A 22,229-nucleotide genomic window follows, 5' to 3' on the forward strand; every position below is an offset into this window, starting at 1 on the left:
CTTCGGGGGCCCCTGCCGTAACTGCCAGTAGCCTCCTCTTTCTCCTCCTCTTCCTCCATCTCCATCTTCAGCCTCAAGCCAGAGCCCTGTTTGCAAAGTTGAGTCTGACAAAAAAAAAAACAGGATATGGAGAAGCAGAAGGAGCGTGTTAAAGAAGGCGTGGAACTGCAACAATCGGCTTTATTTCATTTTAAAATCCTCAAAACACCAGATTCGTCAGGTGTCAGGCGACAGAATATTGCGGCTTCGATTTTTGTGTCTTTAAGGACACTTCCGAGGGCCTGAAAATGCCTAAAAACTCACAAAACATGTGAAAATTGTGATCTGACGTTGTTTTTTCCCCCCAAAAAATCCCTGCAAAATTCATCGGATCACGCTCAAACTCACTCCCATGAAGCATATTTTAATCGGCCCAACAGTTTGCCATGCAGTCACGGTTATAGCGCCACCTTCTGGCAACAGGACACTCACCTCATACGACAACACCATTCAAATTTCTGTAAAAATTTCACTTTTATCAACCGCACTTAAATGACACATGTTCACTAATTGTTGTATTGTATTTAGTGTCATGTGGTTGGTATGATTTTGTAAATAAATATTTCACGTGGCTGTGTAACCTGTTTTCAACTTTTCAACTGACAACTTTCTGTGTCATCTCATCTCAAAGAATCTATTCTCTGTCATCTGCCAATTCTGACTTAAATGAGCATATTTACATGTGTATTGTGCTTTGTCCCCTTTAAATAAACATCAAATAATATAATTAAATAAATTGTACCAGTATAAGTAATAGTGGTATTGTTGTTGTTGTTGTTGACAGTAAAAATGTGGGTTTTTACAGTGATTTTAATGCTGAAAAGTAAGTAAGTGCTGGTTTTGCTGAATAAATAAATACACAGGTGTCATTATTAAGATGTTTAAAGAGTGAGAAAGAATATAATAATAATAATAGTACATCCATCCTCCTTTCAAGCACATATAGGAGAAACTGTGGTATAGCCTTCAATTAATGATAATCTGCTGTTTATTGGATGCAGTATTTGGAGAGTCACTTTATTCTGGATTATAAAATCTAGCAGTGTTTCTTCACTGTTCAAAAAAAAGAAAGAAAAAGACAGTGGAACAAACTTAGTCACACCTTGGAAAAGTTAGTCTGATAAAAACAAAAAAATATAGTCCGTGTGTTTGGTTCAGTTTTGGGAAATTTTTCGATCAGTTTCCATCCACAGATGGAGCCACATCTATGATGTGGCTAAAAGCCTCAGAAAAAACATCTTCCTTTTAATCATAGAGCATGAAACTTTAATATTTTGTGTGCATTAAGATGTACAATTTCCCCCTTTTAACCTCTTTATTGGTTCTTTATTGGTTCTGTACTGAATAAAATAAAAACCAATGAGCAAAGAAAAATAAAAAATAAACCATCTGGTGTTTCTTTTTCCACCCTGACTTGTAGAAATATTATATAACATCCGCCCATATGTTTCTCCTGACATCTCCACTGCTCCTCTTCCTCCCTGTCTCACCTGATACTTCCTCTTCTCTCATCCTTTTCAGCCAGTGTCTCATGCTGCCTCTCTTCTCTCTCTCTCTCTCACACACACACACACACACACACACACAAAGGTAGCATATTTTGGATGACATAAAGCTTACAAAAAATAAAAGAAAAAACGCTCTTTTTCATGTGTGAGGCAGATGTTTTGCCTGTCCGTGCTGCACCACTAAAGAGAGCCAGAGCATGAGTGAGTGAGATAGATAGATCAAGGGGGGGGGGGGGGGGGGAGTAGGGAGGGGAGGGGGGGAGTAAAAGGAAGAGAAAGGGGGAGAAAGGCGAAAAGGGAGGGAGAGAGTTATTCAAACCTCACCTCCTTCACCACTTTGTGTGTGTTCTTGTATTTTTTTTGTTACCCCTTTTGGACCCTTTTTTTCTGGCATAAACACTGACCTTGTCAGGACGATTAGGAGTCCTCATGGAGACCAAAACCTGGTCTTAATGAGGCAGATGTTTAGGGGTAAGATTTGATTTGTGGTTAGGTTAAGGTTGGACATTTGTTTATGGTTAAGGTTAGGGACAAGGCTTTGTTTAGGCTGTCCAAAGTGTCCAGATGAATGGAGGACAATGCAGGGACGAATAGCTGCACAAACCTGTGTGTGTGTGTGTGGAGATCAAACAAACTCATGTTACTGAAGTATGAGCAAACACCTGTCCACCGCAATCAGGCATGTGTACTATTTTAATTAAGTGACAGAAATAATTGTAATAAAACAACAAATATTTACACCATGAACACCGATGTCAGGTGTCTCCACAGGGAAGGAAGATAAAGAAGTGCATTGGCACAGGATTATTCCACAGATTTATACTTGCACAGACAGATACAAGAATAGAAACAAGTATTGTGATGTCTGCAGAAGTATGAATACTCACAGAGTTGTATAAACTTTTATTATTACATCCATTTCTTATTAATTAATTATGATATAAAGACTCTGGGGTGGGTGGATGAGGTGAGGACATAAATAGTAAATACATGATACTTTACACACACACACACACACACACCGGATCTCCCCTACCATCACCACTACGCTTCCCCTACCGGTGATGTCAGGGCGGGCAGGGGCTCTCTGGACTCAGGAGAATAAGAAAGAAGAGGGAGAGGGAGAGAGAGAGAGAGAGAGAGAGAGAGAGATGGAGGAGTGAATGGAGGAGGATATTACAACCAGTGCATGGACCGGTGCAGAGAAGAAATAGCAACTCACTCTCTGAAGCTCCCAGACGCACAACAATTCCAAGAGGAGCCGACATTACACGGATTCCGGACATTGATGGACTGCTATTTTTTCTTCTTCTTCCAATAATACACAATAATAATTCCTGTTCTTCTTCAAAACAAGCTTCTTGCTCAACAAGTAAGGTCACTGTTTTAGAGCTGGCACTGTGCCCTGCACTTGATTCTGCCTCTGGAGATGACTTTTTTTTTTAAATTATCACTCTGATTCACCTTGCAGCCATGTTTTGGGACAGGACGCATTAATGGTGCCGCAGTGGTCAGGTAAAAATAAAACAAGAAACGAGAGGCTTTGGGGGGCAACAAAGGTTTAATAACGCAGAACCTTAAGAAGGGAAAGGACATCCACACCTTCCATCGCTGATACAAGAAGTCAGATTCTATTGATTTCAAATCTTTTTAATCACCGGTGGGATTTTACCCTCACCGGTTGTGCTTGTGTGCTACAAAATTAGACTTGAATCAAAACAGACTATCAAATATTACCAGGATCAAAGTGACAGAGGTTACACACATGAATGGGAAAGAAGCAGAGCTCTGCTTCTAAAGATCCGCGCAAAGTGCGAGAGAGAGAGAGAGAGAGAGAGAGAGAGAGAGAGAGAGCGAGAGAGAGAGGAGAGCCACTGCAGCTGCGCCAACAAAAGAGTTGGGCTCACTTTAAAGTGTTTTCTGTGATTAGATTCTGACATTCTTCCTCACTCCTCCTGAATATAACACACTAAATATAATCCGACATTTACGCACGGTTACGCACGAAGCCCATGTGTGAGACCCTCCAGGATGCACTGATGCTTAAGATTTGGTTATTTCACTCATGATTTTGGGCAAGTAAATTAATTGCAAATCTCCGAACACGCAAGAGCAGTTATTCTTTTTTACTGCATGTAAATAAATCGGATGATCACACAGTCTGCTGGGAAACCTCTTGCTGCTGAGTTGGAAAACAGGGGCACATTCTTCAAAGAGTGACATTATTTTTCCTTTTTTTATTCAATATAAATACAAATAAAACTTGTATACAGGCTATACATTAGTATAACAATGTTATTGATCAGACTACTGGCTGTCTTCCTCGTCCTCATTACGAACACGTGGCTGCTCAGCCCGGTTCGCTCCAACGCGCTCAGTCGCTACAAACGCGCCATGGCACAGCGGGCGGACCATGAGCTCTCGAGGCTAGGAGGTGAACCCTGCACCGTCGCCGGGGTCTGGAGGTCCCGGCGGCAGCCCCGCTCCCTCTCCCCGTCACAACATCGCCCTCCAGCGGCCCATCCGAGGACGCACACGACGAGCCTGCGAGAGCTGTACACTGTGAAGATCGCTGCTGCGGTCTGTGCAGGAGGGTGCGGGGGTGACGACGCCGGCCACCGCCGGGTCCAGGAGAAGGCAGGCTGGAGCAACGCGGAGGACGGAATTGTGACGTTGCATCAGAAACGCTCCACAAGTGACAGCGGAGGCGCAAGTCATGTCAGCGAGGACGCGGGCAGATCCGCGCGTAAAGACGCCGAGCAGAGCGCGTCCTCCTCGGCCAGCGCGCCATCACCACTCAGCTCCGGCTCCAGACTTGCGCGCAGCGTCGACACCAAGTTTCCATACGAGGATGAGGGCAACTCCAGCTGGGAGAAAGTTTTCCACGACAGCGTAACAGATTCCAGAGGACTCCAGGTTCTCCACAAACTGCAGCGGGGAGATGCAGCGACCGTGGAGGACGACTATTCCGGGGAGATGGAAGAGGCAGACCCGCCGGCGAGCCTGCCCGTCGGCGGCTCCTCAACGTGGGGGAGCCCAGTGCCCCGGGTGCCCCCTTCATGGATGACCGCCCTCTACTTCAGCGGTCGTAGGGAGTTGTTGAAGCTGAAGCCGGCGGTGACAGTGGAGCTGCCGAGGGCCAAATTCAGCCTGGAGCTGTGGGTGAATCCTGAAGGAGGGCAGAGCAACCCTGCAGTAATAGCAGGTGGGTGTAAACTATACTCACACATTTGTAGGTGGTGGAGCTAATAAGTTCACCTTCTGCCTAAAATAGTAAACTCAACGTGCTTCAACACATACGGTTAAACTCGGGATAGATGATCTTGTCAAGCAAGTTTCAGAAACTGAATATTGTTTTTGAATAGATTATAGATGTTTTCCTTATCTGAGCGTTTTGTAGGTGATTTAATGGCACACTTAATCAAAATTCAACAAGAACAGTGTTTATTTGGTTTCTCAGTCCTGTGTCAGCAGTCAGTTTTTTAGTAATAGTAGGTGGTAGTTCTTAAATGAAAGTTAAAAACTTTCAATGGCAATGGATAACAATATTTGCTAATATTACTAATATTTTAGATCGCACTATTATGGTCTCAGGATTTGGAATAACATTCTGATGACAAACTCATACATGTTTATAGTGTTGTTAAGGCTGGGCAGTAATTCACACAGACATTTCAGGGGGCAGGGGCTCAAGAGGGGAAAAAAAGGGCACTACAGTGGCTATACTTATTTATTTCATAACCATATAGTTGTGTTTTATGAGCCATCTTTACAAAATTGCTGTTGGCAACAAAATTAATTACAACTTACATGCAATCTGTGGGACATTTACATGAGAATGTATGCCTTAGGCCACAAAATAAACAAAATTGGAGAAAAAGATTCATAAATATATTTTTCAAAAGTGGCCCTCACCTGCTAAAAACAGGACTGACAGATGGACACAATGTGAGACGACTGCAGGCAGGTTGAAAAAACAAAAATGGCCCGTGTAAAGTGTTAAAAGTGAATTCTGCTGCTAAAAAAACCTCCCTGTTATTTAGCAGTTTGACTGGATAAAGGTTTCTTGTCCCCGCACGCCTCTGCACTGCCTCTGTATACACACAAATGCACCCTCAGTCAGGTCTGATGTTGCTTAAAAAGGTACATCATTTTTAAAATACCAAACAGTGGCAGAATAAGAACACCAAAAATCCCCAAAAGTTACGCACTGCATGCCCATTGAACAACAGCACATATAGTGAGTTATTTGATGACAGGCCACTTTTTTTTTGTTACTACTGATTTAAATGTATTTTCATTGAACACACTGACTCCACTTAAACATGTGGTTACATAACTGTGAAAGTTCCCAGCGTGTTTCATTCACTCTTCTCCCTCAGAGTTGTGGATTTCCACTGACGTCGAGCAGCGGCTCTCGTCTAGACACATCAGTCTCGTGAAAGAAAATAACGACAAGCCTAATTTAACCATTTTTTTCCCTAAAGAGTGAAAACTGCACGTTTTGACAGAACAACACGTTCATCAAACACATTAAAGAGGATAAAAGTGTGATGGTGGAGCGCCGCGGCTGCCCAGATACTGAATGAGACCACAAACTGTTACGTCCTCTCACATTTACCCTGATCAAAGATCCCACTCCATTATTTACTTACATTACTTTCCTCCACTCATTGCTTCCTTATGTGTGGGCAGCATTCACTGGTGCAAGCCTGTCACGTTTTTTTTTTTTTGTCTTGAAGGAATCTGACTACAGAGTGAAAAACAAACCATTGTTTCCACTAACGATGACATCACTTTGACTTCTAATTCTAATGTTACTCTATGTGTTCCAGATTGTAAACAGTAGTGATGTTCACAGTAGGCTACTGGACAATGTGATGACATCACAGTTTCTACATTTCTGCTGCTTTAAATGAGATATATTAAGAATTTGTGGTGATACTAATTAGGGCCGAACAGTTCATCTTATTTGAATCATTCTATGTTTGATTATTACTTGTTCTTTCTTAATATATTGAGGTGATTATGCTCCATGTCGTTTTAAAAATGCAACAATAAATATTGAACTGAAGTCGGACCTAAAGAGTTACATTACAAATTACAATTACAAATCAAATGTGTCATATCTAATTGTGAAAATTCACTCCAGGAAAATCTGCAAAAAGACACAAATCTAAACAATGTTTTTACAAAGGATTACATTGACATAAACATTAGTTGCATTTCCATACTTCTCCAATAACTAATGGCTACCAAAATAGTACTAATACCTAGTTTTTTACCTAGTGGATTAGATGTGTGTTTGCAGAGGTGATGGCATTTACAAGGTTCACTGAATTTACCTTGTAGATATACAAGACAGTGGTGAGACCAGCGATGATGTATGGTCTAGAGACAGTGGCACTGAGGAAAAGACAGGAAGCAGAGCTGGAGGTAGCAGAGATGAAGATGTTGAGGTTCTCTTTGGGAGTGGATCAGCAATGAGTCAATCAGAGGAACAGCACATGTTAGATGTTTTAGAGATAAGGTCAGAGAGGTCAGAATGAGATGGTTTGGTCATGTACAGAGGAGGGATAGTGAGTATATTGGTAGAAGGATGCTGGGGTTGGAACTGCCAGGCAGGAGGTCTAGAGGAAGACCAAAGAGAAGGTTTATGGCTGTAGTGAAAGAGGACATGAAGTTAGTTGGTGTGAGAGAGGGGGATACAGAGAACAGGGTGAGATGGAGGAGGTTGATTCGCTGTGGCGACCCCTGAAGGGAGCAGCTGAAAGGAAAAGAAGAAGAAGAAGACTGAATTCACCTTGTGGTTTTAACATGAGAATATCATGTATACGCAGCAGATGGGGGTTAAATTATCAAATATAATCACTGTTCCATGCGTTGTGCTAGGCGTGGCTGTCGAAGCCAGTAGGTTGCAAATTCCACTCAGAGGATATTATTCAAGTACAATAATTGATCGCGTGACCTTCAGAGACCACAAAGCTTTAGTTTGAAATCCAGATTGAATATTTCATGTGCTGTCATGCACTTTACATTTTCATTCAACCCACACTAGAGGATACTTGGCCAGATCTCGAGTTGAGGCTGGCAAGTTTCCCACACCTTGGTTGACAACAAATTCAAGGAGTTTTCAAGGACTTTTTACAGGGCCAATTCCCTCAAATTCAAGGACCGAATTTGGTAACACAGTTTAAGATGGGAGGGCAACCTGTTTCACTTTCATTGATTTTCAGCACGGTCTGCATCTGGACAAGTGATTGTCCTTGGAATCTTGGTCAAAGACAGTCTTTGTCATTTTCTTTGGCAAAACAGAGATCTTGGACTTTGCATTCACTCTTGCTTAACGTTACTCACTCATTGTTCTGCATGGAATCTCACATAAACGGCGAAGAGAGACAGTGGACAGTGTCCACAACATAGCTAGTAATTATTACGTGACATCTGTTCTGCGTAGGCCTAGTTTACATACATCAAGCAATGCAGGGCATGAAACAGTAGGTGGCGCCGTAACAAATCAGAGAGACATTTACCTTTACTTACTAAACTTCTTTCTTGCACAAAATTCAATCACTTTCAATGACTCATGTCTATTTAGGCCGATTTCAAATTGTAAGTATTAAACATATTTGGGGGCGTGAGCAGAACCCCACAGTGAGCGAGGTTGACTGGGAAACAGATGTTGCATACTTTTGTTGACGAGGGTTAATATCTAAAACTGGCATGATATCTAAAAATAACAGTGGTTACAGGTATCCACTGTGTACATATATACACGTAAAGCATTGAGGAGGGTGAAGGGGTTCCCTGACCTTTGGTTGTCCCAGAGTTAGACATCTGGGCTGCAGATGTGGATCTGTGTTTGTCTGTTGCAACAGCAGATGAAAACATGATGGTCTTGCCTTGGCTGAGTGAAATCCCTCCATCCTCCCTTTGCCTTTGTGTTCTCTCCTGCTGTTTCTGACTCGGTCTTTTCTCTCCAGGTCTCTCTGTGCCTCTGTTCCCTGCAATCACTTGGACGGATTGCTTGTTTGTGTATTTGTTTATCCGTTGTCCTTCAGGGTGATGACAATTTCCAGTCATTGGACTAAGCGAGGAAGTTTTTGCATGATTTCCAGTATTCGTTTAAAGTAATTATTATTACCTCTGCAAAGATAAACCTCATCTGCGTGGGTTTATCTGTAAGTTTATCCTTCTGCTAGCAACTTCCTCTCACCCAAGTTTGATCCCATTCAATTTTCGTAAGATTCTACTCGAGATGAGGTCAGATAAATTATAAACATTTCAAGTAATCCCTTATAATGTCTCTTACAATGGGCAAAACAAATCATGTCTCTGTAAAAACCCATCACCCTATGTCAGCTGAGGATGGCACCAGTGCCCCCCGCGACCCTCATGTAGAGGACAAAGTGGTAGAAGATGAGTGAGTGAATTTGAACAAATCTAGTATGTGTATGTAGGATTAGACACACACGTTTTTTTTCTCTGGATCTGATCCAGATCAAGGATTTGGCAGGAATTTCAATTTAGCATGGGGAGTCCCAGTTAACAAATTCAGATGTGTATATGACACCTTAACAGATCGGGATGAATTTTGTCATGCTTGTGTAAGAAGGTAATAGCTATAAGCAGGTTTGTATACAGAACCAGAAGATCAACATGTGAAAAAATCTGGTCCTGGTTTTAAAACCCATTGGCGGATGTCGGAGCTCACTGTGTGCTTGTGTTAATAATTATGTTCCCTCCTCTTTCCTGTGCCATAGGTGTATTTGACAACTGCTCCCATTCACTGAGTGAGAAGGGCTGGTCAGTAGGTATACGCACTGTGGAAACTGCCGGCATCAAAGACGCAAGGTTCTACTTCACGCTCCGGACAGACCGGGCAGTAAAGTCTACCACCGTCTACAGCCACCAGCGATACCGAGCCAGTGTCTGGACTCACTTAATGGCCACTTACAACGGCCACAACATGACCCTGTATGTTGATGGCGCTAAGGTTTGTGCTTTTGGTGCATGATTAAATTTTCATTCACTCCAAGGTTAACCTTGATATCTGTTATTAGGTCCATGATATGTCAACTTAACAAACTCCATCTAATGAGGACAGTGGGAGGTGCCTGAATGCCTATAGCAAAAACAAGCAGGTCAATTTCAGTGGCTTGTATTGTTGGCTCACTGCAAGAAGGTCACTGGTTTAGATCCTGGTTTGACTTAGAATGTAGGTTTTCTCGGGTTACTCCAACTTCCTCCCACAGTGCAAAAACATGCAACATTGGGGATGAGGTTAATTGGACACTCTAAATTGACTGTATATGTGAATGTGAGAGTGAATGGAGTTTGTATGTTGGGATGGACTAGCGACCGGCCTAGAGCCACAGCCTTCCACCCAATGTCAGCTGGGGTTGGCTCCAGGTCCCCCTCTGACCCTCATGTAGAGGATAAAGTGGTAGAAAATGGATGGATGGTTACTGCTCATTGCTTCAACATCAAATTGCATTAATGCCAATTCGGATACGATGGTTACAGCCTGTGGAAGTTCCTTGGTGCTTCAATCTTGGCTTCAACGACCACTTAGTTCTAGGGGAAAATAAATAATCTTTGAGCCCGAGCATGCCTAATAAGCTGTAGTCGTGTTGCCAGTTGAAAAATTGTGAAATCACACTGACAGCTGTAAAATTTAAAGAGCTTGGGTGTGAGAAATGGGTGAGACTTCAGATTGCAACAATCAGACAACTTTTCTCTGCTCAACGCCCTCTTACCCAAGCATAACAGACATAACCAGATAGGATGTTACACTATATTACAAGTCACTCCTTCCACTGATTCTTCTTTCTTCTTCGTTTGTTTATGCATTGGGGCTTATGTGGGCAGGGGTAAGCTTCTGCTTCAGAAGGCTGGTTGGTTTGTTAGTCCAGGATTCTGTACAAGAAAACGGCACGAAAAGATGGTGGCCCTTAAATACTTCTAAAAGACTTACAGTAATTCTGAAAATCAAACAATTTACATTTTCAAAGCAATTTTACACTTATTCAGTCATACCATAAATCCAATTTCTGACCCTTCAGACTATTAATTATCTATTAAATTTGCAAGATAATAAGAGAGAGACATTTGTTTTTAACTCTTCTTAGCTGCTTTTCTTTGTTTTTTTTCTCTTAGGTTGGGGAAAGCAACCTGCAGTCTGGGAATCTGTACAGCCCCTTCATGAGGACCTGCAGAACCCTCTTCCTCGGCAGCAACCAATCAGATCTAGGATACAGCTTCAGGGGCCACATAGGGGGCGTGGTTTTGTGGGGCTACGCCCGCTCTCATGAGGACCTGCTAAAGCGTCCGCTTCAAACTGACAAGAGTGAGCCGGTCTTGGCAATGTGGGCTGACTTTTCTAATGTAAATACCCTGCCTGTTGTTTTTTATTAGCATTACATTAAAAGCTTTACTTAATTAACAAAATAGTATTTTTATGACCGCTCTAAAATGTTATGACTTATAGGTGGAACAGCTCTGGAGTCCATATAAAACTGGCCTTCATCCAACCATTATCACCATTCCAGTCCCTGAACGGGAACTAGTCTCCTCATTCCTGCCACCACCCTGTGGCCTGACACTCTGCGACAACACTGACATCATCTTCGGCTACAACAACAACTGGCAGCTTCGTAACTCCAAACAGGTTCGCTACCGGATCGTCAACCTCAGCGAAGACGATGGTGGAAACCCCACGGTAATGCCAGCCCAGATCCAAGTCCAGCACCGGGCTCTGACTGAGGCCTTTCTCCCCTACAACATCACCCTGGATCTGAGTGTTCACACTGTCAGAAACTCCAGCCTCAGGCAGAAGTTCATACTGAGCAACTGTCGAATTGGAAAGATCGGTAATCGCCAGTGTGACCCTGAGTGCGACCACCCAAGAACGGGCCACGACGGAGGGGACTGTCTTCGACTGGGACCCTGCTACAACTGGAAGAGGCAGGATGGGGTTTGTAACATGGAGTGCAACAGCATACACTACGACTACGATGATGGAGACTGCTGCGACCCGGAGGTCACTGACGTCCTCAAGACCTGCTTTGATCCTGAGTCCCCTGACAGGTAAAGTGATATATTCTCAATATTGACGTCATTCTCATCACATTGCTGGAGGGCTGTCACTTTTTAACCAGAATTCTTATCTCTGTTGAGATGAAGAAACACAGTGAGCAAAGGCCTTTCTGCATGAAGTTTGCATGTTCTCCCCATGTTTGCGTGGGTTTTCTCAAGGTTCTCCGGTTTCTTCCCACAGTCCTAAAACATGCAGATTTGGCAATTGGACACTCTAAATTGACCATAGGTGCGAATGTGAGAGTGGTTGCTTGTCTCTGTGTGTTCCTGTGATGGACTTGCGACCTGTCCAGAGTGTACCCCATCTTTCGTGCTATATCAGCTGGGATTGGCACCAGTGCCCCCTGCGACCCTCATGTGGAAGATTAAGCGGTAGAAGACGAATGCAAATACATAGCCTAGAAGCACACCATTAGTAAAATAAGACAGGTATGTTTTGTTGTTTTGCTGTGAAAATTGAGGACACAAGCAAACTCCTCCTAAGTAGACGCCCATGAGCCTAAAGCACCTGAAAAGTGGCGTGTGGAAATATTGGGGGTTCTACACCATAGAACCTGTTAGCTCCACCCAAATGAAACTGCAGAGGAGACACCACAGACAGCAAATACAGTCTTGGCTTAGATTCCACACTCTGCAAATCCCTCATTTTCAAACATAAACTTAGTCACTAATAACTTCCAATTGCTTCTAAAGTGTAGTCTTTTTTTTTTTCTTTTAAAAATGGCTGTTAAGCTAATGGAACACTTTATAAGCCTGTCAGGAAGTGAGAGATCATGCTCCATGAGCCGCTAAAAGGATTTTAAACACAAACACCTTGGCAGAGTGTCTTGAGAGTTTGAGCAACAATGCCTCAGATGTGATCAAAAAATCAGCAAATTAGAAGTGACATGAAATAATTAGTGAATAAAAAACAATACATTTTGTCATATTTTTAGACTTAGTCATGGGTGCAAACACAAAGGGAAACAGTAGTGTTCTGCTGTTGTCCCCACACGACACTGGAGTCGAAACGACTTTTTTAGGCCACGTTGAATTGCTACTAAAACAACCACTAAAAGACAGTGTAAATGTTTTTGATAACGTTACCTTACAAAGTCTGAGAGGCCCCCTGTGACCATACGTTAAGGAGCTAGCATGCAGTGGCATATAGTCAAGTGGTCAGGAAAACCAGAGTTTGTTTTTAACAAAGGACAGTGGACAGTGGACTAGGCATTCAAGGCAGAGGTATGTAGTAAGCTAGACTGGAGGGACGTCGTACAGTAGTCAGAAGATTAAGTCTTAAGCTAAACATCATGGACACATGTTGCCTCAGTGAGTGATTGAGCAGGACGGTACAATGAACAACAGCACGTAATGCTACATGTACAAATTGGTACTCTCAGAAAGAAGCTCTGTGAAGTATGGACGGTGGGTTCAGAGGCCAAAGAACACTTTTATTTTTACTAAACAACTCAAGCGGCAGCCCGCTGGCTTCCATTTAGTCTGACAGACAGGCTCACGCAGAGTTCCAAATAGCTTGCATGAAGTCTTGCCATGAGGTCGTTGGCCCAGGTTTTTCAAGGCTCTATCCTTAATCCAAATTGTAACCACAAGCTTTACACTGGGCCACTGGAAAACAGAACTTAAGAATTGGAGCTATATTTTAAGTGACAGATTTTAGCATGCGGTGTGTTGGAGTTGACAGACCGTGACAGCTTAACACAAGGATATATTAATGTTTTTTTTTTTCTCAAAGGTGCAGGATGGACATTTGTTTCCCATTTACACTCTCTTTACCAATAAACAGGATTACAACTCTTTGTGACGCAGTTACACTCACCACCTTGTGAGCTGTGACGCATGTTAGGCTAAAACAAAATCAATGGTGGCAGCTCCCATCCTTCACCAAATAGAACAGACGTGAAACATAATGTATGCATCAAGTTACACAGGAGTCCACCAAGGAAGAAGGGCTACTTCAAGGCTTATAGCGCTCGCCATCACTTTAATGCCAAACTAGTATTAACCCTGGTCCTTCCTCTGTCCCTGTGTGAACAAGCTGTCTCTGGAAACAAATTCATAGCCTTCATCAACCTTCTGGTGGATGTCTTGAAAAACTTTCAGCTATTTCTGAGCTGCTCCTCTTGCTGTGCAGCGTTCCTGAGGAATTCGGGATGAGGATATCGTACACAAGACATCTTGAACTCAGAACTAGCAAAACACTTAAAGTTATCGTGAATTTCACATGGGGGGGTCAAATACTTGTCCCATGAACATGGAAAACAACCCCTTTCGAACACAGCATATTTGTATGCAGAAAAATACTTACTATACTAGCTATAGTTGTCCAATCATCCCTGTCTCGACAGTATGGACTGCAGCCAGGAAATGGACAATAATGAAAAAAGCTGGACAGAAGCAACATTCTACTCTGATATTTGTAAAAAAAAAACAAAAAACAACACACGCAAATACAAACTATATACAAATAATGTCAATACAATTAAAAACAGGCCATATATTTTATCAATATTGATCAACAATTCCATAATAACCTGTAACTAATAAATATTTTCATATTTTCATAGTTGATAGATTTCCGCACCTCCTCTGGGTTTTGTTTCCAGTCCTGGGGAAATCAGGCCCTTGACAAGCAACTTTGACCAATCACAGGACTGTTCAGATAGAGGGCGCCTCCTATTGGCTGTTCTGCTAAGTAGCTGCTGCCTATACTTCAAAGCAACTTAAAAACAAGAAAGAGAGTTTGACAGCCAATGCAATAAAGGACGTTTCAGTACATAAAGAACGTTTCAGAGATGGGGAAGTTGTTTTAAGTCATGTGTTGCATAGGACATATGTCCATGCTCATCTGGTGGGAGGGGCTTAGTACAGAGAGTCTCTGCCCAAGAATGTTAGTATTTAATGACCTGGTGATTAGATGAGACTATTAACTGCTTTTCTAGGGATCTTGACTATGAGAGCAAATGATCTTATTGGGAATAAATCTGCCTCCTGTGAAAAGTCAGTAGCTGACTTTGCTCGACCTATTTATCTTAACGTTGGCAAGAATGGTTTTGAGAATCACTGTTCTAACGCATATAGCTGAACAAATTACATTGTAGCACACTGGTATCTGTCTATCAGAGACACAGATGTTTAGGTTTTTTAGAAAAAAACACACCTCTGGACTCTGTTTTGTGGAGTTTGATATTGTTTTGTTCCCCTCAAAAGTCATATTACGTGTGCGCTCACCTTGTGACGTAAACCCTCGCAGTAAATCTCGATAGACTTCCTTTCTATAAGCTCCCGACCCTTACTTAAAACAACATGAACAGGCGAATACACAGGAGGGCGGTATCATAAAAAAACTAGGCCCAGCCGACTAACAGTAGTGCAGAACCTCTGGAAAGGTCCTGACCCCAGCTGTTTAGCATGCTGTGACATGCCTGCATGTGCACATGTCCCTGGATCCAAAATCGCAAATTAGTAAGGCAGAGAAAGAATTAACAGAAGACTGACATTTTCCTGGCGTTTGTTGAGCCTTTTTTCCTTTTAATGTTCGGGATCTGGGTTGTTTTTGCCCCACCCCTCATTTTCCCCCTAACGTCTTTTCTTGGCCAGTTTTCCCCTGATTGTGGGACCCCGTTAGTGTGCAGCTGCTGCTGGCCAGCACAGGATCAGAGGTTTTTCAGAGCAGCTGCTGTCACGACAGATTTGTTGTCGAGAGCCAGTTCTACAGTGATGGGCAGGTACACTACGGATTCTGGCTGCACAATAAAGGAATAAGAGCAGGGAGGCAAGGGCAGAGAGAAAGGGATGGAGTGGTGTGGGACACCGTGTCTACTTATGCTAAGACACAGGTCCAGAATCTGCGCACATTTTTGGATTAGCAAATCCTGGACGGTACACCTCTGTGGAAAGCGATCCAAGCAACTCCCCAGAAAGAAGGAATCCTGTTCCAGCCTTGTTTGATGCTTCACACGCGTGTGAAACTCATGCATGATATTGTTATTTTAGATGCAGTTTTATTGGTGAGCTTGCGGCTTTGTTCTGAATGGTGATTGCAGCTCCACATCTGGATTCAGTCGGTTCTCACAACTGCTTTGTGTTGATGTGTTGGTGTTGATATATACTAGCGATGGCACGATACCACAAAATCGAGTATCTGCTAATCAGGACATCAGTCTCATACTCATGTTTGGACTTTTGTTACACACATTTGTGTAATTTTCCCCTGTGATTCTCCTTTTAAAGAAGATATAAACAACATGACATTACATTTTTACAGTCTGCAATAGAAAGGATTTTTTGGATTGCATTACATTTGTATCTCACCGATATCCAATCCAGTGACTGGATTATCGGTATCGGCAAAAAGAATCTGACAAAATTCTCAGTTTTAAACCAAAAAATGTGTGGGCTATTGAGTGTCCCTCATTTTTAAACACCCTCTGGATACTTTTGGTATCCACAAATTTGGTATCCACAAATTTGGTATCACCAAATCCTTTCTCTTTCCCTGACAGTCAGCGTGTCAGCTCAAACAAAAAAAAGTATATTTTGTTTTCATGCCACTGACTCATTGGTCAGTGCCTCACAGTGCCGCAAAGTTGAACAGTCGTTGGACGTGACATTGAAATGCCACATGTGCATGCACGATAATCAAAATCTTGGGGACGCGCAACGTCAACATTGATCAGTGTCATCAGTCAAGTCATGCTAGAAATGATCTGCCAACTTATTCAACCATTTTTTGGAGAGTTCTTACTTCCATAACTCATTTACAAAATAAGTGTAAGTACCAATATAATTGAAGTCATATTTAAGTACAATTTAAGGTTCTTTCTTTGTACCACAAGTTTTGTTGCCACGAGTAATCGGCAAATTGCATTCACAACAAACCACCAATCACATTTGTTGACCCCAAATTGCTCCTGCTTAGAGCAGACGTGCTACACAAACACAGACCATCTACCACTGTATTCATGAACAGTTTGGATTATGGAGGTTTTGTATTTGCTTCATGTAAACAATGAAGTCTCATAATACATCCAAATATTTGCCCGCTGCTAGTGTGATATTTTTGTCCTGTGGTACTTGAGGGTTAAAAGTATCTGAGTTGTCAACAATAATATTTAAAATGGACGCAACATCTTCAGTTTATTTGGTTTATTTTTTTATTTTTGGTGCTGACTCCGCTGTTTGTTCACGCTGCGTTTGACTTGCCCACAAGTTAACTCATAACAGGTTTTTGCCACGATGGCTGATGACTTCCACCGAGGCATCTCAGACATTTAAGAGTCAGCCCTTCAGCGGTCAGTGTCCTGTCTTTTGTAATTGCCCAGCCGAGGGTGATGGATACTCCACGCAGCCTCGGGTGAACTCAAGAGAGAGCAAGGTTTCCCTGAAGCATCTTAAACCTTATTAAGTCGGGCGGCGAGCCTGAGAAAACACACACTTATTTACTGTACTACACATTTTCTCTGGAGGACGTTCACACACGAAAAGCTCTTGGCTGATGTGGAAAGCCTTTGGACCTGTTTAGAAACTAAGTGCCTCAATTAAAGGGGCATTGACAGAAGTGCATGTGTGTGGATGGGGATTAGTGCTTGAAGCTGTTGGAACGACTTAAACAGCGCTGAGCCAGTGAAATATTTAATAAGCGATTGTATAAATATTTCTCGTAAAAAATAAGCACTTTAAGCCTCTCGACATGGAAGTGTAGTTCAAGTAATAATACATTTGAGCTGAGTTTGATCAAAACCATAAACTTTTATGTCTATTTTAAGAAACATACATAAAACAAATCGTCCAAAGAAACTTGAAGTAACTGTGGTAAAGATGAAAACTTTAAAAGCTTAATTTAGCTCCACAGCTGACGTTCATCAACACATCATTCCTCACACAAATCACATTCATCATCTATTTGATCTTTATAACGATTAAATAAAAAACATTTTGTTAAATGTCTCTCTTGTTTGTTAAGACGCCACTTACTGTTTCATGCCCTGTATTGCTTGATGTACGTAGACTAGGCCTACACAGAACAAGTCGTAATTACTAGCAGTGTTGTGGACACTGTCCACTATCTTTCTCCACCGCTGACGTGAAATGCAGAACAATGAGCGAGTAAAGCAAGAGACAGCAAATGACGTGATGCCTGGAAGATTGAAATTCCAAGATCTCTGTCTCACCAAAGAAAATGACAAAGACTGACTTTGACCAAGAGCCCAAGGACAATCACTTGTCCAGATGCAGAGTGTGCTGCAAATCAATAATAGTTTACAAGGCGGCTCTCACAAGTTGCCCTCCCATCTTAAGCTGTGTGAGCACATTCTGTCCTTGAATTTGAGGGAATTGGTCCTGGAAAGTCCATGAAAACTCGTTGAATTTGATGTCAACCAAGGTGTGGGAACCCTGCTAACAAATAGGAATTGGATGATTTTATCGCGCATTGTGATACAGATAGAGATTTTCCTGTAGATGTTTCTCTTGGGGTTTCATAACCATTGAAAACAGTTGGGAATTAGTTATTGTATGGACTGAGCTAGCTTCAAGATTTGCTCCAAAGAAAGCTAAACCAAAACATAGACAAATGGAGCCCAGAACAGATTATTCCACAGGAAGAATGTGTCTTCCTGATTCTAATAAAATATCTTTAAGGTCATTAGACAGATGATTATATATGTCATCTTGAGGTCTGATCTTTAGAATTGAAGGTAGTGTCGGACCATGTACATGTCTGTCTTGATGTTGCCTCTGTTCTCCTTGGTCATCCATTTTCTACCACTTTATCCTTGCAGGGGGTGTAGTTGACATAGGTAATAGGCAGGGTACACTCTGGACAGTTTGCCACACACATATAGAGACAAAAAAAACTCACAATTTAGAGTGACCAATTTACCTAATCCCTATATTGCATGTTTTTGGAGTAAGCTTTTGGAGTAAGTTTTTGGAGTTAGCCGGACAACCTGGAGAAAACCCACGCAAACTGCATACTGAAAAGCCATTGTTCCAACCGGGGCTCGAACCCAGGTCTTCTTACTGCAAAGGCAAGAGTGCTAACCACTACATCAACGGTGTGGCCGTTAACTCATCACAGACTTCACTGTTCTCCAAAACCTCGATAGCACAGTTTCCCAATAGCTGAAATCGTTGATTTAAGGAATGACTCTAAAATTGCCTCTCCTTGTCTTCTTTTGTCTGCAGGGCCTATATGAGCGTGAAAGAGCTAAAGGAGGAGCTAAACCTGAGCGGCTCAGACACACTCAATGTTTTCTTTGCTAGCAACTCAGTGCGCGAAGAGCTGGCAGGGGCTGCAACGTGGCCGTGGGCAAAGGAGGCGCTGACCCACCAAGGTGAGATCATCCAAGTATATTCCAAACATGTGTCCGAATGTTCTTTCTGACACAAGTGAAAAGATTAATGCTCGGCTGAATTACATACATGTGTCAGAAGGATTTTACTTCATGTTTCTTGCTTCACTCTCCTTTGCTCTCCATCCTTTGCTGTCCACTTTGGTGTTGCCCAAATGAGAAGGGTGAGAGGAAATAAAGCTTGGCGAAATTTTCCCTGCACTTATTCCATTCCCAGTCATTAGACTCCTGTTCACCGGAGAAGGCCAACAACAACCAAACAAACAAATAGCAGTGTGGGCTCTGCACTACTGTTACAACCCATGCCCTCTTGCCAGCTGTTCTTTATGTAGGCTTTGCATTTCTTTTTCCTTCTTGTGTCAGTGCAAAACAAAACTGTGAGTGGACTTAAAAGCGGCAGACACATGGGGTAGACAGTATCTCCAGACAAAGCATTCAGGCCATGTCCACAAGCGCAAACAATCCTTTTCTCTGACGTTTGAAAACATTATTTCGCTGTAGTAGATATGCCAGGCCTGTAAGTGGTGCTATAACACTACCCCAAAGAAGAGAAGAAGTCGTTATACACATTACAATGTATATAATCACAGAAACTGAGACAGAAAATCGCAATGTTGCCAAGCAAGTTGGCAGTATTTTTTCAGGTCTCCCAAAACGCTGTTTCTGCGTGGACGAAATGCCAATATGATAAAAAAACAAAAACAAAAACCTATGCCTATCTAGTGTCTGTGTGGAGAGGCTTGTAATTTTGAAAGAAAAGTCACATGACCTTGTAGCAACCAAAAGGTGTCCTTTTTTTGTTTACTTTTTGATGAATACTAACTGATAAGTGGTGTGTAGAACTATGAGATGATGTGCAGCACATTTAGCTCCTCCTCACCTTCAGATGCTGAGCAGAGTATTTTGGATGGACGGATGGACAGATGCATCACTCAGAATGAGAGAGAACACGGCGATTGATCACAGGAGTCTCAGTTTTTTTTGGTACACTCTGACTTCTGTCTGCTCCAGGTGTTTTCAAGAACACTGCAGAGATTTCCATGAACTTTGGATGAAAAATGTTTCTGTCTGAATCTGTCTATACACACCATGTGGACACGACCCGTCACGTGCAGTTCTCGTGGTTGCTCGCCATCCCACGTTTCACATCAGAACAGGACCATTTTGGGCATCATTGGAATTTTAGCGATACGGAGACTAACTGACACTCTTTGTGATACTTCAACATGATTTAATCTAATCATTTCTATCTGAATTGATACCAAAATTCAAAACGATCTGTTCTTATATTTTAAGACAACTCATGCACAGACAGGATAATGAAACTGAAAACACAACCTCTTTAGCTCAAGTCTCAGATAGATGCGATGCAGACACAATGTAAGGAAATAGTGCAGAGGAGCTTATTAGAGCACATTACTGCACAATCAGACTTAAACATAGACTTCAAATGTGTTCTTCCTGCCCTTGTTGGAGACGTTTTCTAAGTTCTGTAAACTAATCACAGTTCTGCCTCCTTTCATCCACACAGTGTTAACTGAGAGTCAGCTATGAATAAAGTTTGCTATCTGCAGTGTATCAGTAAATATTACTTTGAATTGGTGAAACTGTTGTGACATGCTATGTGGTTAGGAGTACGAGTGAAGGAGCCATATTGTGTCGTTCCTTAAAAAAACAGACACAGTCTACTGTACTCAACCAGTTTTTTCCAACTAAAAGTTGCACTTTTTCAAAAACAGATACATAGATACTACTTTATAGACCTCAAAGCGGAGAAAAGGCTTGACAATCGGGATTTCCTTGTGGCTTCTTGACTTGATCTTTTATTGTTTTTACAGGGAAAATCCCTACGCAGCGTTTTCCATATCCACCCGTAGAAACCCTGGATCCATTTTTCTGTCTCGGTTTAAAGCACTCAAGTTTTACTTTGTTCCTTATTAAATTTAACATCACACTGCTCCGTCTTTTTTTATTTGGTGGTCTGTTTCTGTTTTGGAAATCCCAGCTGTAGTACACGCAGTGGTGGAGAGTAACCCTGAAACACTGAAACTGGAACTGAAACAGAAGGTTTCGCTTGTAGCTGGAATATGGACTTCCAAAACAATACCACATTTTGGCAACTATTTTATCTATATATGCACGTCCTTGATCATTTTTAGCATCTCATTTTTAAATATATGATAAAAGCTGAATCTGGTGGGAAGATAAATATTGTTCACGGAAAGGAAACTGAACCTGTAGTGAAACTGCACTCAATGTTACAATAGTAATATAAAGAACAAATAGTCCTTGTGCCTGATTTTCCAAAAACTCACAAGTTGTAAACCCACATGGTTTTCAGCATGATATTGAAACATAATGGGTATATGGCAGTCACTAAGTGTTGAATATTTTGAAAGTGTGACTCACCGACACTTTCCTGACGTGTTGCAGCCCTCCAGATCTAATTCCCGGAGTCTGCAATGACTCCAGCTAGGCGCGGTCAATCAGAGATCAGGAAGTGGTGACAGTGCCTGAAATCCAAATAGGAATACAACTTTGGTTCATCGGAGAGAAGAAGAAAAAGAATGAAAAACAAAAGTGAGAGTATCTGTGGACAAGATACAGCTAAATGAATCCAAGGTTTTGTGCATCATTCTCAGTAGCCAGGTTTCCAAAAAATGTCCCAAATTTTCTAAAATCACATCTGAGCACATCTTGGAGAGTGAAATTCATAGTGGTCCTCCAATCTTTCTTTACCAAAACAAACCAAAAGAAAGTCTTACTTACTAATGTGCGTTTCCTGCTGTTGCCAGGTGGGATGGTGCTCAACCCGTCCTACTTTGGTACCGTAGGACACACCAACACCATGATCCATGAGATGGGACACATCTTTGGCCTGTACCATGTCTTCAAAGGGGTGAGCGAGCGGGACTCCTGTGATGACCCATGTCAGGTAGGACGATTCACATTTGCTGTGGGCAACATAGCCAGAAAGGTTATAACAGTAACATTTTTCCATAGGTGTAAAATATTGATAATGATCGAGATAAATCAACTTGCAAGTGTTGAATTCAGGTGTTTCAATCAGGCTTTGGCCCCTTATTTCCAATAAAGGACAATCTTAATGCTTCAGCAGACCAAGACATTTTGGACAATGCTATTCTTCCGACTTTGTGCCAACGGGTTGAGGAAGTCCCTTTTTTATTCTAACATGACTGTGCCTAAGTGCACAAAGCAAAGACTATAA

At 42.1% G+C, this 22,229-nt stretch overlaps 1 protein-coding gene and 1 long non-coding RNA gene across 3 annotated transcripts in view; one reads left to right on the top strand and one right to left on the bottom strand.

Moving 5' to 3' along the window:
• Positions 1-3: 3 nt before the first annotated feature.
• LOC131456065 (uncharacterized) lies at positions 4-21,873 on the bottom strand. Its single transcript, XR_009239868.1, has 3 exons — positions 21,770-21,873; positions 21,410-21,513; positions 4-104 (listed from the first exon to the last, which is right to left on the bottom strand). It is a non-coding gene; the product is annotated as an uncharacterized LOC131456065 (long non-coding RNA).
• Positions 2,707-22,229, top strand: part of pappa2 (pappalysin 2) — an 85,127-nt gene continuing 65,604 nt past the window's right edge. For both annotated transcript variants that reach the window (XM_058623965.1, XM_058623973.1), the window contains exons 1-6: positions 2,707-4,752; positions 9,311-9,543; positions 10,707-10,934; positions 11,038-11,636; positions 18,834-18,982; positions 21,796-21,935. In XM_058623965.1, coding sequence (XP_058479948.1) covers positions 3,840-4,752; positions 9,311-9,543; positions 10,707-10,934; positions 11,038-11,636; positions 18,834-18,982; positions 21,796-21,935 — 2,262 coding nt within the window. In that variant the 5' untranslated portion in view covers positions 2,707-3,839. The remainder of the gene's footprint in view (positions 4,753-9,310; positions 9,544-10,706; positions 10,935-11,037; positions 11,637-18,833; positions 18,983-21,795; positions 21,936-22,229) is intronic.

The sequence above is a fragment of the Solea solea genome, chromosome 1 (genome assembly GCF_958295425.1).
Source record: "Solea solea chromosome 1, fSolSol10.1, whole genome shotgun sequence".
NCBI lineage: Eukaryota > Metazoa > Chordata > Actinopteri > Pleuronectiformes > Soleidae > Solea > Solea solea.